At 36.4% G+C, this 22,871-nt stretch overlaps 1 protein-coding gene across 7 annotated transcripts in view; it reads right to left on the bottom strand.

Annotated features, from left to right (window-relative positions):
- TNRC6A (trinucleotide repeat containing adaptor 6A) overlaps positions 1-22,871 on the bottom strand; it is a 105,944-nt gene that overhangs the window by 65,882 nt on the left and 17,191 nt on the right. For 6 of the 7 annotated variants that reach the window (XM_012780141.2, XM_075995186.1, XM_075995187.1 and 3 more), the window contains exons 3-4: positions 15,332-15,419; positions 7,975-7,996 (exon numbers count right to left, since the gene is read on the bottom strand). In XM_012780141.2, the coding sequence (XP_012635595.2) occupies positions 7,975-7,996; positions 15,332-15,419 (110 nt within the window). Of the gene's footprint in view, positions 1-1,229; positions 1,253-7,974; positions 7,997-15,331; positions 15,420-22,871 lie in introns of those variants that run through there. The other variant, XM_075995189.1, reaches the window with a different exon arrangement.

Here is a 22,871-nt window from a genome sequence, read left to right as displayed (position 1 = left end):
TTTCCTTTCACAATAGGAGAAAAGGAAAAATGGTCATTTTACTATTTCCCATAAAACCAGGTCATTTTTTTTCATCCTGTTAGTGCAGAGCTACATTAATCTTATTTGTTCTATAGTGCAAAGACATCTTCCATGGGAAGAAAAACACCTGTCATTAGTAAATTCTTAGCCAATAAGAACCTATGCTTCTATTTTAAAGAAGTCAGCACACATTTGTCTTCAAAATATCTCATAAAGCAAAAGTACTATCATGGCACATTTGGAGGCATACTTGGTCTTTCTAATATTAATAAATAACCAGCCTATAACATAATACAAAAGTCATGATTTCTACTACATAAACTGTAGAGAAAAACATTACACAAAGCCCCAATTCTAACAGCAGAACCACCCAACCTGTGTGACAGAAATGAGTTACAGGGAAATGGGGTGACCAGACTCTTTGGGATTGTCATTTTCAGCTGTGAGTGGCCTCTGGTGTTTACCCCAATATTCCCCGCAAGTATCACTTTCTATATGTGCCATTATGCTATCCACTTGAAGTCACAAGCTACTTGGACCTCAGTTTTCTCCACTGAAAATCTATGCAGTACAGTAATCCCTGTCAAGCCATCAAAGCTCCTGAAATTCATTATAGTAGGTGGCTTCATCATTGAAAAACTTAACGTCCTACGGATTCTCAAAAAAATTACTACCCAGCAATCCCTCTTCTGTGTATATACAGTAGTCCTCCCAATTTATTCCAAGTTTTGCTTTCCAAAGTTTCAGTTACCTGTGGCCAACCACAGTCCTAAAATATTTTGAGACAGAGACAGACCACATTCTCATAACATTTTTTATAGTATATTGGTATAATTATTGTTTCATTATTTATTTTAAGCTATTGTTATTAATCTCTTACTGTGCCTAACTTACAAATTAAACTTTATCACAGGTAAGTATATACAGGAAAAAACATAGTATATATAGAGTTCAGTACTTTCTGAGATTTCAGGTATTCACTGAGAGTCTTGGAACATATATCCCTCCCATATAGGAAAGACTACTGTATACCCAAAGGATATGAAATCAGCACCTTGTAGAGCTATCTGTGCTCCTATGTTCTTTGTAGCATTGTTCTCAATAGCCAAGATATGGGAAAGGCTAAGTGTCCACTGACAGATGAATGAAGAAAGTGTAATATATATATACAATGGAATATTATTCAGCCATTAAAAAGGAGAGCTTACCATTTGCCACAACATGGATGAACCTGGAAGAGTGAAATAAGCCAGACATAGAAATAAAATAAAAATATAAATGATCTCACTTATATCCGGAAACTTAAAAAAATAAATAGAAACAGAGTAGAATGGTATTATAGTTACGGGGTAGGGGTGGGAAAGAAAGAGGAGATGTAGATCAAAGAGTACAAAGTTGCAGTTATGTAGGACGAATAAATCTAGAGATCTTTATACCACAAGGGACTACAGTTAATAATACTGTATTGTAACTAGAAATTTGTGAAGAGTAGATTTTAGGTGTTCTTACACAAAAAAAGGGGGATAACTATGTAAGATGATGGATATGTTGTTAATCTACTTGGCTATAGTAATCATTTCACTATGTATATGCATATCAAAACATTATGTTGTACACCTTAAATATATACAATAAGTAAAAAGATCTTACAGAGAAAATGAAGTGTTAAACTGACATTACAGGTAAACAGATGAAGGCCCTTAAACATATATTTATCTTTACTAAAATAAAGAAAAGATGAGAATGGAAGTATAGTGGGACCAGAGACTTGGGTTTGTTTTGTTCATGCTTATCGCCAGTTACCATAACAGTGCATAAAACAGGCTTGGCACACGATAAATATTTCAGAAAACAAAAGCATTTTATAAAAGCTAAGTTTGAAATAATGGATAACTACACAATTATTTTCCATTTACTTTTGTTTCCCAAGATGGCCTCATAAGATGGTGAAACATAGCTGATACTGGCAGTGTGATTTAAAGAAAAAAGTAGTACTCTATTAATGAGAAGGGGACAAATTAAACACTTGTCTTCCTTCAGCACAAACTGAGTCATCTCAGCCATATTCTGAAAGTTAAACTGTGCTATGATTTTATCAAATTTATCAGTCAATAAGCATAACAGAAATGGACTTTACTATTGCCCAAGCCCTTCAGAAGGGGCTCTGTCTCCTTTTGAAGGATGATGAAATGGAGGTCATGTAGTTTTTAAGCATAATTCCCTTTATACCTCCCTTAGAGTTGGAGCAAAGACACTTTAAACATGATTTAGCACTCTGGTTTTGCTCCATAAAGAGTTTTATTTTGTACCGGCCAAAGCATGGAGAAAACTTTTAGAATGGGCTTCTTGCTTGGTCCTCAAAACTCTTGTTCATTTTCATCAACACTCAAAGACGTAATAAATAATCTCTCACTTATTACAAAGTTGTCCAATCCTCTCCTAATTCAATTATGCTGGTGCTACAAATTCTATCTTTTTTAATTTTTTTTTTTTTTTTTTTTTTTTGAGACAGTCTCACTCTGTTGGCCAGGCTAGAGTGCTGTGGCGTCAGCCTAGCTCACAGCAACCTCAAACTCCTGGGCTCAAGCAACCTTCTGTCTCAGCCTCCCAAGTAGCTGGGACTACAGGCATGCGCCACCATGCCCAGCTAATTTTTTCTATATGTATTTTAGTTGTGCAATTAATTTCTTTCCATTTTTAGTAGAGACAGGGTCTTGCTCTTGCTTAGGCTGATCTCGAACGCCTGATCTTGATAGATTCTCCTGCCTCGGCCTCCCAGAGTGCTAGGATTACAGGCGTGAGCCACCGTGCCCAGGCTATTTCTTTGTGTTGAATTAACAGGGAAATACTATAAAATCTGTTATAAGATTTTTCTAGATTACTTTTAAGAGATGAGTTGTTTCAGTTCATCCAATGACTATTATTGCAGTATGGGTAATGGTGTGCCCTTCCCATTTTGTCTTCAATGGATCTGTGAGGGCTGCTTTTAAAGAATTAGAAGGAGTAGAGCCAGGTAGAGTTAAAAGTCAAATGCTGGCTCAGGAAATGTACAACCATTAGACAAGTTATCTAACTTTTCTTAGCCTTAATTTCACCTGTAAGTGGTGATAATACTATCTACTTTCATAGGGCTGCTGAAGGAATTAAATGCAGACTTAAATTATGCTAGTACACAATGATGAAGCCCTACTCCCATATCAGGTTTTAAATATCCACTGCATGAAGTCCCAGAGTACCCAGCCTGCTGCACTGGCCCCTCCCCAGGGTCCCACAGATTCCCAAAATTCAGTATCTAAAGGGATACTCTTAATATTAATACATTAAGAAGCTTTTAAGGCCCTACTCTAGTATATATTCTGAATTGCTGGTGCCCGTTCATTCAATATTCAGAATATTTTCTTTGATTAAATAAAGTATATATAAACCATAATGCCTGGCATATAATAGGTGCTCAAAGTTAGCTATAATATCCCCAACGTGATCTGACATGCAGCTAACTTAGTAGTTCTGGAATATTTTGGTCATTCCCTAGATCAATGGATTTAAGGAATTAAATTGCATTTCAAAGATAAATATTAGGGCTAGAATTGAGTAAGAATAATAATTTCCAATTGTGGCAGGGAAAAAAATTGTGTTTTAAATGCTGATTCAATTTCATATGTTTTTAATTAACCCAGAAAAAAACAACAGCAGTAATAAACTATGCTTCCCTAGTTCATCATCATAAAAATAAAAGAAAATCTTAATCCTTTTTTCTCTTTTTCTGCTTCTTACCAGGATCTCCCCAGGCTCCATACATCTCCCTTATGAGCTCAGGGGGTTGTTATTCTTTGGAATATAACTTGCTCATGAAATTACCTAAAAATAGCACTGACAATGATATGCTTGGGAGTGGGGGAGAAGAGGGAGAGGAAGGAGAAAGAAGGCAAGGGGGAAGGGGTGAGGAAGAAAATTAGCTGTCAAAAATCAACAGTGCTTATTCTTTTGCAAGAAATGTACAATCAACCTGCTTCCCCAAAAAAGCCAGTGTCAGAGCTCAAAGCTGTTTTAAAAAATTACTTTTATTCTTAATCAAGTTCCCAAAGACATTCTGAAGATGAGACATTAACTCTTTCCCTGCCTTTACATTATATAGGCCATAGGGTGTCTTAAAACTTATCCTATCCATCCCTCTGCCTTATTATAAATTTTTTGGCACTTCATTCCCCTGCTGTTTCAAGGAGACACTCATAATATACATATTTTTAAAACATATTTTAAATATTCAAAATCAAATATTCATGTTCTTTATAGTTTTTCAAAGTTCAAGTCACAAAGTAAGAATAAAACTTTCAAGAATTTCATTACGTTATTCATTATACTGATCCACAGTTTTATTAGATGAATCACGAATCCATTGCCACCAAGAAATAAGTATCTAATTGTATTCACTTAAGATAGCTGGTAAAGAACTTACTTTAAATTATGCTACTTTACAAAAGTCCAAATTTTATAAAAACAGTTTTACCACTGAGTGGCAGCAACAGTAGTAGTTATTTAACAAGGGCAGTAGTCACAGAAAGAAATGAGCTCATTAAGACAGAATTCTATATAAGAGGTGCTACAGCCTAACTAGTTATGCTCAGTCTAATTATAATCACCGAGAAGGCTTTAGAGTTACACCATCCAGGAAAATTAAAAAATTCAGTCCCTTAGTCACATTAGCCCCAAAAGTGCTTGACAGCCACATGTGGCTAAAGTTGGTCTTTACACAGATTCTATAATATAGAAGGACAAAAAATGACACTGACAGTATGAACTAGAAATCTGAAATAGGCAGGCTCTTCTAATTTTTAAATGTTGGCAATCAATTAAAAGTTTACAGGATAATAATAAAAACACTGTGGAGACCAGGGAAACCTGACAACTAAATGCATTGTGGCATCCTGCATTGGATCCTAGGACAGAAAGCAGTTACTAGAAAAACTGGCGACCTCTAGATAAAGTCTGGAGTTTAGTTAGTACCAATGCTGGTTTTTTAGTTTTGACAAATGTACCCATAGTAATGTAAGGTGTTAATAATGGTGGAAAATGAGTGAAGTATACATGAAAACTCTCTGTACTATCTTTCCAACTTTTCTTTAAATCTAAAATTATTCCAAAATAAAAAGTTTAGTAAAAAACCAACATTGAGTAGGCCAAACATGCCCCTCTAGTCTCCAGTTTGTAATCTCTAATCACTGTAAATCTCAAACCATAAACACTACATAGACATATACATGCCACAAAAATAAAACAATACATTTTCATGAACCAGGAAAAGCATAACCAATTATGAAGGGAGCCACTGTCAAAAGAAAGATGAAGTGAGTGAAACTGTTGGCAAAACAACATAATACATTTTGAAGTGACTTTCATATATCCAGCCTAACATTCACAGAGTTGTGGAAAAGTCTAAAAACAAGACCCAAATATGTTCACATTTTATGTAAGGATGTAAAAGGATGATTTACATTTGGAAATGATATAAAGAGTAGGTATTCAAAGATCATATTGTGTGGGTGGTACAGTGGTGAACATAGCTGCCTTCCAAAGATCATGCTGAAGAAACAAATAACCATGGGTCAGTCAAAAAATTTGAGACAGAATATAATCAAGTGCCCAAATTTAAGATATATCATAACATCCTAAGAAACTAAAAAGGGAGAGACTGATGGTAGCTGGAGTGACCCATTAGAAGACGAACTCAAGAGAAGTTTAAAAAGGCATGATAAAGACATCCTTAGCTGAGAAACTGGATCAAAAAGAAACAGGAATGAATATAAAAGAGGTAAGAAGGCTCTAAATAGAATAAGGGAGTGATGAGAAACAGATCATGGAAGGTCAGATTAAAGCCAAATAGAGGGGTCTTGAAGAACCAACAACTAGGGACAACTTAACATTCCTATGCAGGGGTGTGGTATGAGGAAGAGGAGTTTTAGAAAAATTAATTTGGTTATGTTCCTACTAATCTGGCAATGTTCCCATTTACCTACGTTCCATATCCCTGTAACTATATCCAGGTTCAAAGCCACAATATTACCTTTAATTCTTCTGATCTTTCTTGCTGCCAGTCCTGTCAATTACACCTCATGCATCCGTCATCCATCTTTTACTCCTACTGCCAAGATCTCAGTTCAAACCCTCGTCCATTCCTTTTTTCCCTCTCTAATCTTGCTTCTATTGGTGACACTAGGTACTATCGACAAAGATATGTTCCTAAAGCACAGTTTATGACTATGACACTGTAAAGGCAAGCACCTTTGCTGGCTCTCCACTCCCTAACTAGCATGAAGCCCTTTTGCGCCCCCTACCTCCAGGCCTATATTCTGTCACTTCCCAATACCCCAGTGCTAGAGACTAAAGCTGCATGCTCATATTCTCTGTTCCTGTCTAACTGTCTCCTCAGTGCAGAATGCTTCTCTTAGCTCTATCTTTCAAATCCCTGCCCATCTTTCAGCCTGTATTTTCCACGCACGGTGATTATTGGCTTTAAAAAAAGAAAGGAAAAACAAACCACTCTTGCTTAGGCTCTTCAGTGGCTCCTAACTGCCTATAAAATAAAAGTCCAAGCTCCTTGGTACATACAGCATGTAAGGCCCTCTTTGACTAATCCCTATTTCTTCAGCCTCAACTCTGCCCGCTTATCGCTGGGTATTTAATACTATAGGAACACCACCACTGCATATCACATCACAAGATTTCTTTTCTCTGTGCTGATCCTGTTGCCATTTCAGCCTTTGGCCATTTCATCTTTCTTTTTTTTTTCTTTTTTGAGAGATGGGGTTGTCTCACTATGTTACCCAGGGTGGCCTCAAACTTCTGGGTTCAAGCAATTCTTCTGCCTCAGCCTCCAAGTAGCTGGGATTATGGACGCACACCACCATGCCCAATTTATTTCACCTTTAAGACTCAATCTTTTCATCTTCTACAGCTATGTTAAAAAAAAAAAAAAGACTCAATCTTAAAGAGGTCTTCCTTGACCCCCTGTGTTAGGCTAATCATCATACCTCTGTGCTCCAGGACAACTTATGACTCTTTAGCCAAATTACAGCATACTATACTGTGTTTGGGTGTGTCCTCTCATCACCACTCTCTCCAGTAAAATGTAAGTTACAACTGTTCGTGCTCACTCTTACACAAGTGAACCTAATAAATGTTACCTTAACTGGCACTGACCTCTAATAAAGACAGGCAGCACTGTGAGGGCATACACCAACCAAATGCAGAGATCATACTTTTTTGATAGAACTTAAAATGAAAATTCAGAATACTTAGGCCTAACAAGTTCAGCATCTGGGAGCCTTCTACCTTCCATTACCAAATAGTCAACTCCTGGGAGGATAAAGGACTCCTCACTCAGGATCTGAAAGGAATTAGGCTTCTGTTTCTTTATCACCCTGAAGTTTTATGCTTGGGGTATACTAGGTGCTGTTCAATCTGGCACAATGGCCATAAAATTGTCAATCTACTATTCTAAGTGATAATATAGAAAGGGATGTCACTATCTGCCTACAAGAAGGAGTAGGGGTCAACAGTATCTAGAAAACAAGAAATAAAGCAGGCAGAACCCCTAAGGGATGGAGTGGGATACTAGAGGTAACCCCACACAAGAAGACTTTTAGAAGACAGACTAAAGAAAAGGTACATGTGCTCAAAGACTCAAAACAGGGGAGTATGTTAGAAAGTGGTGTTTATCCTAGGAGACAGTTGTAAGGCTAAGTCTTGAGGCAGCATATTCTAAATGTGGTATATATACCACGATAAACCATAAAACCCCAATGGATGACTCCAAGGTATGTATCACTGAAGAAGTCTGTTCCCACCCTGTTTCTTTCATGCTCTTCTCACTCCCATCCCGGAGCTGAATAATATGCATACAAACAACCTTGCTTTAATGCAAAAAAGAATAAAAAGTAGCTTTAAACAACGTACCTTTGATTTTTTGTTCAGTGGCCTAAAATAAAAACAAACAAACAAAAAACAATGTAAATATGAAACTGAAAGAAATGGATTGTTATGATAAAATGTTCATATATTACTATTACATAAGACATATATACTTTCATTAATTAAGGAATTTGTCATTTAGATGAACTGCAGAGGAAAAGATATGCAAAGAAAGCATGCTTTTCCCACAGATGTGCCCCATTGTCCTTGATACTATGTTTAGTAATAAAAAAATTCTATAATGTTTCTTTAGACACAAAGCATAGAAGACATCATTGTATGACAATATAATTTTTAAAACAGGAGCTGTACTTTTCTCATCATTTAGTATAAAAATGATTTTTATATGTAACTGTCACCTTTCAATTTAATGGATTTAGTAAGTTTTTTATATGTTTAAATGGCTTCAAAAATTGTTACAAATCATAAAGGATGAATTAAGTTTTCTGTAAGAAAAGCTATATATAATCACTTTAGCCAAATTAGTAATAAATTTAACTTCTGGAGGTTAGGCTGCTATGACAGTTAAACATAGTCAACTTTTAAGTATTTTTGAGTGGGAAAAAGTTTTGAACTAATTTGTCATTTCTGACACACCTGACAATTCATTAAATTTGCTGTGTCAGAAGTTAAACTCACATGAACTGTTTTCACTGCTTTCCAACACCTGCTCCTACTGTGCCTGTTTTCTGATACAACTGAGGACAGGGGCTTGAAGGCAGCCGAGTTGCCTCAAGGTGAATAGCTCAAACTTCCAAGGGCCTCAAAAAGAACCACAGAGGACCCAAGCAAAAATCATGGGAGTCTCGAAAATAAAAGATACAAGAGTAGGCAGGGAAGTGAGGAAAGACTGAATAATAATTGTAACTGAATAACCAGGAATAGTTTCTAAATGAAGATAAAGCTTTTCTTAACTGTTAAGGGGCATGATAATTCATTTACCCTAGTTAAATTGAGAAGTTACCAAAAATATCATTTTAAATTATATCATTATATAATATATGATAAAAACTATAGTAATTTCCCTAACATTGAAGCCACAACAAACATTAATCTTTCCCTAGAAAGCCAGAGAGTCAATCTAGGCACTGAAGTGCTTTACCAAGTTTCAGAGCACTAGTAATATACGAAATAATGGAGGCCCATCTTTTACTCTATGGATCAAAATTTAAAGAAAAAAAAAAAAAACTGATGGAAGGACAATGCCAAAAGACCAGCCAACTAGCTTGACAACATTTATTTCTGAGAAGTCATTTTCAAATCTGATAATAAAAAAACAAATCTCATTAGAGAGTTAGCATATGAACACTTTTAAGTATTAGAAATGTCATGTCAAATAATAACACATAATTTTCTAAAGCCAAAGAATACAAAAATTATTTTGCATGTTGAAAGTTTTTGTTTTTTTTTTTAATCTCTTAGTCTCTTTTACAGTTTACTTCCAAAAGAAGCTAAATTTCAGTACATGGAAACTATGACCACATTATTAAAACCTAAGGTATACAATGTTGCTTTTCTAGGCTTTACAACATAAAGGATATCTGCTAGACAACTCCTTTGGAAAAACAACTCCATTTTGCTTCAGAACAATGGTCAACCTCCTTCAGTAATCTGTCATCTACAGAGAATGGCACCAAGGAGACACCACTAAGGTGTGTCTGCTCCTCAGTACACTGACCTAAAATAGTGAAGGAATGTAAGTAATAGAAACCAAGAGCTTCTAAGTGATTAGGAGCAAATGGAACTGACAGAGTTCCACTTCTTTAAAATAAGTTTTTGTGGGCTGGTCTGAGGACCTAGTACATTACTCAAATTATTAAAGAGAGAATTTTCCAAGTGAGGTCAGTGATTTTAAGAGTAACTGTCTGCACTGTCCAAAACAGTAGCCACGTGTGGCTAGTGACTATTGAAATGTGACTAGTCTAAATTGAGATGTGAAAATATTAACACATACCAGATTTCTAATAGTATTTTTAATATAATGTTAAATGTCTCTTTATATTTTACACTTATTACATGTAAAAATAATAATATTCTAGCAATATTAGGTTACATAAAATATATTAAATTAACCTCAACCGTTTCTTTTCACTTTTCAATGACCATGTCATTTAAACCTCTGGGTCTCAGTTTCCTAATCCTTCAAATGGAGAAAATAATTGTGCTGCCTACCTTTCAGGGCTATTATGAGGGTCAAATGATAAAATATGAAAGGCTTTTTTTGGAAAAACTATACAACAATGTTCAAATGTGAGGTATCAATAGAAATACTCTTGTACAGGAGAATTAAGATTCTGGAAGCAAAATGATTTCCATTTTTAACATTTTTTTCTTTAAAAATATCTGAGTTGTAATTCCACAAGCAATTATCATAATTGCCTCAGTTCATTAATGAAGACATCAGACAAGTAGCAGAACAAAGCACGATGGGTGCTAGAAGCAGGCTCTGCACTGCTTGTCCCAGCTCCAGGATCCTGAAGCATACTTGAGAGGTTGAGGTCTCAGGGTCTAAAAGCCAGATTGCCCTACTCTCTTTGAATCCTGACTCTACCACTTACACTGTGTAACCCTGGTCAAATCTGTTAACTTCTCTGAAGCATAGTTTCTTCATCTATAAAACTGGGGCTGAAAACACCCACCTCGGAGTTGTTGTGAGGTCAAAGGGATTTAATTTACATAAAGCACTTTGGATACTGCCTATCACATAGAAAGTATTCAACAGACATTATTAGTTGCTGCTGTTGCCACATCAGCCCCACTGAACGATATTTTGCCTTAGTCGCTTCTCACACATTTGGAAATGAGTGGACTCTCCACTCGTGCCAGTTCTCAAGTCGTTTTTCTCTTTTTGTAATCATTTACAATGCCTTAACAGTGCCAGATATTAAGACCTAACATTAGGAATAAAGAATCTAGTCCAATTCGCTTATTTTAAATAAGTGCTCTGAGAGCTTTCTCATGATTTTAGCAAGTGACACTCAATCTAGACCCCAGTTCTCCTGAAACAGTTTTTTAAAAATGAAGAAAAGAGAAGAGTAAGATAAATTAAGGAGCAAGACTGTAAGAGAACACCTAACTGGCCTAGATAAGCCACACAGCTCTAAGCCTGGTCATGTTACCATCGAAGTTACTAAGAAAATTTACTAATTAGACTGCTGAATATGATCCTCCAAAAAGGCAATGAAGCTGCAAGTTTTCTACAACCTAAATCTCATTTAAACTTGAATTTAGTACATTTAAGTCAATAAAGCTTATAAAAACCCCTTCAGCTCTTAACACAACAAAAAACTCGTGAATACTGAAACATTCTCAACACAAAAAGATCCCAATTTGTATTGTTGCTTCCCCCAGCCCTCAACCATTATACGCTTTCTAGAAACTACAATTACATGCTTAAAGTAAAGGTTATACTAAATTATCCCTCTATAATTAACCTATTTCTGAACCTCTTTTTTCCTCATTACATTTCCCTTAAGATTCCTTTGAGAAATTTCTTCTAAAAACAGAACCTGGAGAGAAATCCATGATAACCTATTGCTATTATTGTTGCTCCCTTTTTTATAAAGTATGGAAACATTTCCATGAGCTATCAAATTATTTTCTACAACTGAGAATCAGAAGATAATCGCCCTCTTAGATATTAAACAGAAAAGAATGTTATACATAGTAATTTATGAAAAAATTTTTCAAAAAAAATTAAAAGCAAAAGTCATCTGGTCATTGATCACCATATTAGAGATGTATAGGGGCGGAAATATAAGTCACCTAATTTTTATGTAAAATTTATATAAAGAACCTAAATATTTAAATTTATATTTCAATGACAGAATAAGAAAAACTATCATAGTAAAAATATTGTAGAGAGTCTAGCTGTATTATCTGTTTTGGTATTCAAAACAGAAAATAACCCATAGTATGAATTTTAAAAGACCACAATGGCTATTAGCCATATATATGTTAAATCTACATATTTTCTGAATTTATGGCATAGAGACCCATTTTATACCCTATTACAAAAACTACCATAATATGTTATTTCCTAATTTTAAAGTTCACCTTTAGATGGTAAAAAATAAAAGCAAAAGTATAAAATAATGGCCGGGCACAGTGGCTCACGCCTGTAATCCTAGCACTTTGGGAGGCCAAGGTAGGCGGATTGCTCGAGGTCAGGAGTTCGAAACCAGCCTGAGCAAGAGCGAGACCCTGTCTCTACTATAAATAGAAACAAATTAATTGGACAACTAATATATATAGAAAAAATTAGCTGGGCATGGTGGCACATGCCTGTAGTCCCAGCTACTCAGGAGGCTAAGGCAGGAGGATTGCTTGAGCTCAGGAGTTTGAAGTTGCTGTGAGCTAGGCTGATGCCACAGCACTCACTCTAGCCTGGGCAATAAAGCAAGACTGTGTCTCAAAAAAAAAAAAAAAAAAAGTATAAGAATGTTCTGCAGGATAAAGTCATGGCACAGGATTTTGGAAAAGCACCAACTAGAGGAATTAGAAGATTTCAATTCTATTCCTAGTTCCGTCACCATGATGAAAGCAAGGTCAGCCACTTATTTCATTCTGATGCTTAGGTTCCTTATATTGAAAATGACATATTTATTAGAACAGATAATAGTTACTCTTTTTCAGAAATAAGAGAATATGGATCACATAAAATAGGCAGACTGTTGTTACTGTAATGAATTTATGTTCCAATGTTTATATAAATGGGCCCGCCCACCTGGCTCATTTAGATGTCTGTCACCTGTGTGGATACACCTGCTGACTCCTACTACAGACAAAAGACAAGCTCCAGGAAACTTGTCTTAAAACTCCTGTGACTCACAATCCTTCATATGAGCTGTAAGTGTGCCAATGTGGGGGTTCTTTTTCTTTTTTTTTAAGAGCTATTTGGTAACACTCTCTGGAAATAGCAGCTGTACTCTCTTCACCAACAGATTGTATTCAAATTCTGATGTAAGTTGGTTATTTGAAATCTGAAGAATAGTGTTATTTACGGTGGCAGCCCAGCTCATTAAACTTAACTCTTATTGGAGATATTACACTTAGTCTTATATTGTGTTCAGTGGGTAGATATTACTATGTGTCTACAGGATACATAGAAATACCCTATCAGTGCTGAAGATTTGGTAAAAGAGGAGAAACTCACTGTATCTCTAAGCCTCTGGTGATGGTTCTATTAATAATAGGACATGGTTGTAGTGAGACATGGAAACCATGGGGTGAGGCAAAGATCTAGTGGAAAAGAGTATGAAAAGCTGTTACTTCTCATTTGGTGAGAAGTCAAATGGCACAATAATAACCATTCATATGTTAGAGGCTTATTTATAAGCTGGTGACACATAAGTGACCACCTATACTGACTTGGTGATTTAGAGATTTGATTATAAAAAAATATAAAGATGAACTTTAACAATTAGATACATTATTTGTATATGTTACCATTTAAAAACATTATATTCACAAAAATACAATATTGAAAGAAATCGTTCACATGATTCCTCTTTTTCTTAGAATTTCCTCAGTAAATAGAGTAAATGCCAAATAAATACACTTATATACCATCTTAGGCCTCTTCTCTAGCCATTTCACATATATTCTGACTTACCAGCTAAATCTTAAACTTCTCAGATGCAAAGACCATCAGGACCTAATGCAACATTCAGATGTTTGCCAAACTACAGATTCTACACAAAGTATATCTAAGCATCCTCCTCAATAAACCTCTTAAGTTTCTTAGAAGCTTTTCTCATTGGGTAAATAGCCTTCACACAATAGAACAAGAGTCTGATAAGCCTTCCACCAATCTTAGACCTACAGAGGACACAAGTTTTTCATAAAGAGGCCTCTGACAGAGAGGCTCAAGGCATCAGTCAATGCCAAAACTCGACACTAGAAACCTACCCAAACCCTAACTACAACATATACCAATGCATCCCTTCCCAGTCACCCAAGAGCAAGCAAAACACAGATGACTAGGGTCACCTATCATCTCCTCCTATCTCATAGTAAATTCTAAATGCTCTGTACTCCATTCCTCCCTTAATACTTGCCAATAATACCCTAAGCTCAGCACATACAGAAATGCATTATTTATCATTTCTCCTTTCTTTGTATTCTCAAACCTGATAACTGTTTTCAAAATGTACTTAGTCACTCAATCTGGAACCTAAGAGTCAATCTAGGTTAGTCTCCCTTCGTGTCCTTTAAGAAACAAATTCCATGGATTACTTTAACAGTCCCGTAACCAGTCTTTCAGCCTCTAGTATGAACCCCTTCAAATCCAGGTCCAATTTTCCAAGGTAAACATTCTAAAATACCAACTTTTATTTCACTCCACTAAAATGTCTTCACTGTTTTCCCCAACAGCCAAAGCCCTGAGACAAACCTACAGCTACCACCAAGCCTTCCTGTCTCATCTTCTGATACTATTTAAATATTAAAAAGTAATATTTTCATCAGAATAGAGAAATGGAACAGTAATTCCAATGGGTCTCTGAGAATATTTTAAGGTCCTTGAAACTTTGACACAGTAGGAGATGAGTACCCACTTTAGTTAACTATTACCAGCTTTTATAACAATTTGTGTTTTTTAAAAAAGTTTGTAAGTATAGACATGGTCTTTTATTTTTGCCTTAAATTGTATTGTTTCGGTTACAGTTTCTTTTACTGTATTGGCTAGAGTTCTTTTGTAGTAATTAATGTTTTAGGCTTAATTTAAAGTATCTTAATGTAAACTGCAAATTTAAAAAATCAGTCTAGGTACTAAATAAAAAGTGAAAACTAAACTGACATTTTATTTATTATGTCTATTACTATTTCCTTTAATAATGTATTCCTGTATTACTTTATTTCCAATTATGTATATTATTATGTGTATATATTACATTATCTCATTTAATTCAACTTTCATTTTATAAAACATAAGGAAACTAAGGCCCAGAGAGGCTAAATAACATTCAAGGCCACACCATTCTACGTGCTATGTGGGAGAGTGAGGTTTCAAATCCTTTCAATATGGCTACAAATTCCATGCTCTTCCCACTTATAAAATAATACACTGTGAAACACCTATGAACAGCTAATTCAAAGATAAAAGACCTATAAAATGCACTTACCTTTGAAAAACTATTGGCAAGATTAAATTATTACGCATTAAATTGTACACACTCAGCAAGCTACTTTATATGCATATACAAAGACATTAAATATTAAAATAAATCTCCATTGAAGCTAAAACATTAAATCAAATGCCTTAAAAATATCCAATGAAATTAATTTTCTTTTTTAGTCTATGTTTAAACTGCTTAATATAAATAGTTTATACACATACTACCTTCTTTTGAGCAGCTTCCTTCTTTTTCTTGTCGTCTTTTTTCTTTTTCTTTTCTTCCATCAACTGTTCTTCTTCTTGCACTAAATCCCTGAACCACACAGTTGCAATTAACTTTCCCAAAATGTATTAAGAAATAAAAGTAATGTCGCATACAGGTTCATTTTCACTGGTATTAGAAGTAAATACATGGCAAATTCTTTTATCATTCATTGAAATAAAACACAACTTGTAACCTAAATCCAACTATATAGTCAATATACAGCACAACTCACTTTTCCTTAATAAGTCACAAGTAGTAGAGCTATTAATTTAATGTAATATCAAGAAAGACAACCTAAAATTAGCAAAGTTTATGTTGAGAAATAAGCAATTTTTCCCTCCAATTCTAGAATGTAAACATCTTATAAACTGCAGTTATCTTGCTACTGGCCCCAATTATCAATTAGTAGCTAATGGCAATAGCTGGGACCTCCCCACAATCCTCTCCTGCCCAGGTTTATGGGGGACCTTTGGCTTTCCTTACTCTAAACAGTTTTTAAAATATTTTTTGAACATGTCATTCATAAATAGGTCACTTGTATTTCTACATTACAATAATTTCATATCTGTTAAACATTCCAAGCTAGTCTATCAATTCTTGGGAAATAATAATGTACTCATATAAAGAGTTTAAATTTTTAAAATTCCAAATGCTCAAAGTTATCAACAGAATCTCTAGTTCAGGATTTCAAAATGACAGCCTAGGACAATGTGTTTCAGGAAAGATTATTACCTTTTTACTCTATCAAGAGCTGATGAATAAATAAGAGCAAAGGAGGCCACACCCAAGAATAAACACAAGAGAAGTCTTAAATGGATGTATGTGTCATCCTTTCTGGTGAAGCTCTAGAGAGGCTCCAAGATCAGATCAGGGAGAACAGAAATAGGCATGGGGCAAAAAGCTACTCAACCCCTCCCACCCAATTCCCATCCGTATGCCTCCATGGCCACAGGTAGCAGCTGCTTTCAAATCTGGCCTAAAACCAAAGAAATGCACTCTAAAGAAACTAAACCTTCTGCTGAAGGCCAGCAGGTTCCTGCGATGGGTTTGGCTGTCCCAGAACAAAGCCTTTTTTATTGGAAGCTACTGCCATTCCCTTTATCACACACTAAAATAAAGCCTGTCAGTCAACACCCTTCACATACATCAGCCCTCCCATTCAAGGCTGGAGTCTATTGGGTAAAGAAATCTGTGCAAAGGTGGAGGAAAGTCACTCCAGCTACCTAGGAGAATCACCCTGAAGTCTAGAACCTAAATCTTCATTCATAAGAAAACTATCATACAAAAAGAAAATACCACTTTCTTTCCCTCTGGCAGCAGCCATCAGGTAAGCCAAAATGGGTGCATACAAATACATCCAGGAGCTATGGAGGAAGCAGCAGTCTGATGTAATGCATTTTCTTCTGAAGGTCCTTAGCTGGCAGCACCACCAGCTCTCTGCACTAGACAGGGCTCCCTACCCCACCCTGCCAGATAAAGTGTGCACACTGGGATACAAGGCCAAACAAGGTCATGTCATATACAGGATTCATGTGCACCTTGGTGTCCGCAAACACTCAGTTCCAAAGGATGCAACCTACAGCAAGTCTGTCCATCATGGTCTTAACCAGCTAAGAAATAGAAAGGCCATAGCTACTCAACCCCTCCCACTTGGCTAAAGTTTGCTCAAAGCCGTCAGTCTGTTGAGAAGGCTGGATGCCACTGTGACGCTCTAAGAGTCCTTAATTCTTACTGGGTTGGTGAAGACTCCATGTACAAATTTTTTTTAGGTTAGCCTCACTGATCTATTCCATAAAGCTATCAGAAGAAATCCTGACATCCAGTGGATCACCAAATTGGTGGACAAGCACAGGGAGAAGCATGGGCAACAAGAGCTGTGGATTTGGAAAGGGCCATAACTTCCACCACACTATTGGTGGTTCTCACCATCCAGCTTGGAGAAGGCGCAATACCCACCAGCTCTACCATTACCACTAATATAACTAATGTTTGTAAAATTCATACCTGATAAACAATTTAGGATGGTCATTATCTGCTTAAAGGTGTTGTCTGTTAAAACTAGTCTACAGATTGTTTCACGAATGCTTTGTCAAATTATAAAGTTAACGTCCCATAATGTTTGAAGATTATAAGTGATGGCCATGTCTTGTTTCTGATAAGATAAACTTTTCTCTCTTTGCTTTATCTTATTAGAGAGTTATATGTCAGTGTTTCAAACATGCTGTGTGGGCCGGGCGTGGTGGCTCACGCCTGTAATCCTAGCTCTCTGGGAGGCAGAGGCAGGTGGATCCTTTGAGTTCAGGAGTTCGAAACCAACCTGAGCAAGAGCAAGACTCTGTCTCTACTATACATAGAAAGAAATTAATTGGCCAACTAATATATAGAGAAAAAATTAGCCAGGCATGGTGGCGCATGCCTGTAGTCCCAGCTACTCGGAGGCTGAGGCAGAAGGATCCTTTGAACCCAGGAGTTTGAGGTTGCTGTGAGCTGGGCTGAAGCCATGGCACTTGCTCTAGCCTGGGCAACAAAGTGAGACTCTGTCTCAAAGAAAACAAAAAAAAAACATGCTGTGTGGTGCAACATGTGTATAAAATAAATTCTTTGAAAGAGGAGTGCTTAAAAAAAAAGAAAAGAAAAAAGAAAATACCTAACTCTACCCTGAGAAACTTTTCCACAGAGGACACTATAGATATCAGGCAGACACGGAGAGGTTCAGGGGATATGAACTACACATTTGGGAAACTGCAAATCAGTTATCAAGGCTGGAATGCATATGCCAATAGGGATGGTGAAGAAGATAAAATGAGAAAGACAGGCAAGTGCACAAGAAACTGGGAGGAGTACTACAGCTGCACTGGAATGAAATCAGACAAAATTTAAGTTGGCTTGGCTGATGGAAGAGACTGAGAGGAGATGCAGGCAGACAGTGACATTATGCATAATCGATGATAATTTAGTAAAGTTAAGTATAAGAATACTAAAATCAGTAAAAAGCTAGAAGAAGGGAATGGTAACTGTTGCTATATTTTGTTACAAGTAGAACTGTCACATGGTTAATGGAGTAGCATAACAGATTCACGCCAACCACGCTCTTATGGCTCTTATGGATTCTGCGTGAGGGAGGTAGTAAGAGTGAACAAGCTCACTCACAGTACAATCCTGAGGAAGTGAAGGATCAAGACAATCACAGTAGATGAAAGCCACAGAGTAAAATTAGTAAGCAAGGCAATTAGTTTATACAAGTTACCTATCCTGAGACATACAGAACTCAAGAGCAAAAGCTGATTATTATTCCTGAATCATGTCATGGAAAAGGAAAGAAAAAAAAAAAGAAAAGCTGATTATTAGCTCTAAATACTTCATCTTCTCCAGCTCCAATTTCTTCATATTAAATTGTAGATAAATGACCATATATGTCTACTTCATATTAATAGTTATTTTTATAAGGATTAGATGAGGAGTGCTTACTTAGCACAATGCTTATCTAGTAAGCACTCAAATGCCTAGTCATAAACTCATCTCATCAATTCTCAATGACACCCAAAAGACTGTCTTTATCCGAGTTACACGGGATATTACAGGCTTATCATTCAGAAACATCTGGCACCTTGAATTAGAGACATGTCCTTTTCCAATCTTCTTCTATGTCACTATAAATTTACTACATAGAATGTTCCCTAACTACCTGGATTTTTTTTCTCCTTTCTCACATTTCATTTAATGGCTTTTTTTTTTTTAATTCGAAACAGGGTCTCTCACTCTGTTGGCTGGGCTAGAGTGCAATGGAGTCATCATAGCTCACTGCAACCTTCAAACTCCTAAACTCAAGCAATCCTCCTGCCTCAGCCTCTTGAGTATCTGGGACTACAAGCACACACCTGGCTAATTTTTCTATTTTCTGTAGATACAGGGTTTTGCTATGTTGCCCAGGCTGGTCTTGAACTCATGGTCTAAAGTGATCCTCCTGTCTCAGCCTCCCAAAGTACTAGGATTACAGGTGTTAGCCACCACACTCAGCCTTAAAGGCTTTTTGATGAGCTTATTAGCAAGTGTTTTCCTGGCCAAAAATATCCCCCTTAGTACTTAAAAGACGTGCCACATTTCTTCTCAAGGAAATATTACAGTATCAATTGATACTGTAAGCATAGAAGAAAATGTTCTGTTTAACACTGTCATCACAGCCAACTAACCATGCTTTACTTGTTTTTTTTGGTTTTTTTTTTTTGTTTTTTGGTTTTTTTTTTGAGACAGAGTCTCACTTTGTTGCCCAGGCTAGAGTAAGTGCTGTGGCTTCAGCCTAGCTCACAGCAACCTCAAACTCCTGGGCTCAAGCAATCCTTCTGCCTCAGCCTCCCAAGTAGCTGGGACTACAGGCATGCACCACCATGCCCGGCTAATTTTTTCTATATATATTAGTTGGCCAATTAATTTCTTTCTATTTATAGTAGAGACGGGGTCTCGATCTTGCTCAGGCTGGTTTTGAACTCCTGACCTTGAGCAATCCGCTCACCTCGGCCTCCCAGAGAGCTAGGATTACAGGCATGAGCCAAGGCGCCCAGCCTAACCATGCTTTTCTGATACCTCCTCCTTCAGAAAGCCAACTGGAAAAAAATATAAATGTGCCCAAACACTTTAGCTTTCAGGATATAAATGCTAGTACAGATTCATTTAAGATATCTGACTGTATCATTTACCATATCTATCTATCAAAAGGAATAAGGGTGGATGGATTTGATAGGCCTAAGTGGGCCATCATGTTTGATACATGCTCCACAAAGACAACATTCCAGTTAGCAATCATCTATTTGTTGAAGGTTGGTTTGCGGGATACCTCAAATCTGTAAGTTCTGTGCATCTACCTTGTTGCTCTATATAAACTGTATCCCCCTTCATCAGAATTTGATATTTTTATTTATTTATGGTCCTGTATCTCACATACAAAGTCTTTGAGATGACTTATAAGAATCAATACCACTGAGGGAATTTTCTAGGAAGATGGAAATGTCCTCTTAACTTGACTGGAGTGGTAGTTACATACATTCATAATGTGTGAATTTTACTGCATATAAATTATATCTCAAACTTGATTTTAACATACAGAGAGGGAAATGCAATATTTAGATCCTAAAAAATAAACAGATCAAGATTAGGATAGTATATTCACACAACTATTTAAGCTAAGCTTTAAATTTTGTCCTCATCTTCCAGTAACCAATACAAATCATTTACTTGTACTGTTCAGGAATGAGTTTCCTCAATAGCAAGCAATGACAGATTTATCTATGTTAGATGCAGCCGGTTCAAAAGTTAGGCTTAATTTCTAGAAAATTCTCCCTTCATTAGCCAAAATCTATTTCCCCGCGACTCCCACTCATTGGCCTAATGAACCTAGGAATGAGAACAAACTTCTGAATGATTAAAACGTTGCAGTGACTATGCTGGGCATATATTATGCTCATATTTTCTCATTTAATACTTATATTTTCTCATTTATCACCTTTTTAAATAAATAAATATATTCCTTATATTTGTATTTATAGATAAGGAAACTAAAGTTCTGAAAGGTTAAGTGTTCAAGGTCATAGAGCTAGTGCAGAGTAAAGTCAGGACTCGAATCTAGGTTGTCAAAGTCAAGGTCTTTCTTTCCTTTTCCCTATATCATGGTACTTCCCAAAGTAAAGTACTGTACTGGCTCTCTCTTCAGGAACCACAGAGAACAAATCCTTTTCCTTTAGATCTGTTAAGTGATAAATCTTATTGATAGCATATCTTTCCCCCAGACTGTATGCCTCCACAATCCTTTTCTTATTTCCCTTCACCTATTACAAGAATCCTTTTAACAGAATGTACTGCAGGAAACACAAAGTATTAGAGTTCCAAGAACCACGGGTATGTAATTAGGAGCAAAAACAGTAAAAATATAAAAGAAGACAAAAGACTGAACAGCCACCGGCTTTAACAAGAGGGGTGCAGGCACTGATGACCTTTGAGAGAGTAATTTCAATATTTTTTACTCTGTGAATGTTTGTGGGAGAGTGATGTGGGAGGAACTAGACTACAACTAGCAAACAGCCGTAAGGTCTCACATTTGAGGAGTTCAGTAATTTAGAGAGAAAAACAGGAAGGTAGCTAGAAAGTTATAATAAATAACCAAGTTTCTGTCCTTAAAAAAATAATGAAAAATGCAAGATGCATGACAGAGTATATAGTATGCTACTTTTTGTGTAAAACCAGAAAGAGAGAATATGTATTCATATTTGCCTGTATATGTATAAAAATGACTCTGAAAGAACACCTAAGAAACTAATTGTGGTTCCAGGGCAGGGAGTGGTAGTAGGAACTAGGGCAGATAGGGTACAAGAAAGGGAGAGAAATCTGTCACTGTATAAACCTTTTTATACATTTTAATTTCTGAACCATGTGAATAATATTCAAAAAATTAAATATTTTTAATTTAAAAATATATTAAGTGAATAAATTTCAATATTATAAAAAAGTAAAATGTTATTCTCTTATTTCTGGTTTGCTGGGAGACTCAGCCATGGGTGTGGTGCTATATTTTTTAGATGTCTTTTTTGTATCTATTGAAATGGCTATTTTTGTCTTTATCTTTTTTTTTTTTTGAGACAGAGTCTCACTTTGTTGCCTAGACTAGAGTGAGTGCCGTGGCGTCAGCCTGGCTCACAGCAACCTCAATCTCCGGGGCTCAGCGATCCTACTGCCTCAGCCTCCCGAGTAGCTGGGACTACAGGCATGCACCATCATGCCCGGCTAATTTTTTGTATATATATTTTTAGTTGGTCAATTAATTTATTTCTATTTTTTTTGGTAGAGACGGGGTCTCGCTCAGGCTGGTTTCGAACTCCTGACCTTGAGCAATCCACCCGCCTCGGCCTCCCAAAGTGCTAGGATTACAGGCGTGAGCCACCACACCCGGCTTGTCTTTATCTTTTGATATGAATTGTATCGATGAATGCTGAACAAAGCTTGTTTGAATTTAGCATGAACACAACTCAATTTTTTAAATAAATTGCTGGATTATGTTTTCTAATAAAGGAAAATTAAAAGACAAGTTAAAACCATATTGCTATGTCCTTTTTTACTAATTTTATTGGCAAAAAACATTGAAGAGTAATAACATTCAGTGCTAGCATGAATGAAAGTTAAGAGAACTTTTATATTGTTGGTGGAACAATATCCTTTTAGAAAGTATTGATGGTGGGTGGGCAGGGTGGCTCATGCCTGTAATCCCAGCACTCTGGGAGGCCTAGGCGGGCGGGGGCGGGACCCCCCCCCCCATTGCTCAAGGTCAGGAGTTCGAAACTAGCCTGATCAAGAGTGAGACCCCATCTCTACTATAAATAGAAACATATTAATTGGCCAACTAATAGATATATAGAAAAAATTAGCCGGGCATGGTGGCGCATGCCTGTAGTCCCAGCTACCCACCCGGGAGGCTGAGGCAGCAGGATTGCTTGAGCCCAGGAGTTTGAGGTTGCT

The sequence above is a fragment of the Microcebus murinus genome, chromosome 19, assembly GCF_040939455.1.
Source record: "Microcebus murinus isolate Inina chromosome 19, M.murinus_Inina_mat1.0, whole genome shotgun sequence".
In the NCBI taxonomy this organism is placed as follows: domain Eukaryota; kingdom Metazoa; phylum Chordata; class Mammalia; order Primates; family Cheirogaleidae; genus Microcebus; species Microcebus murinus.
Note: the sequence above shows the minus strand (reverse complement) of the source record. Positions and strands in the feature narration are given on the sequence as shown.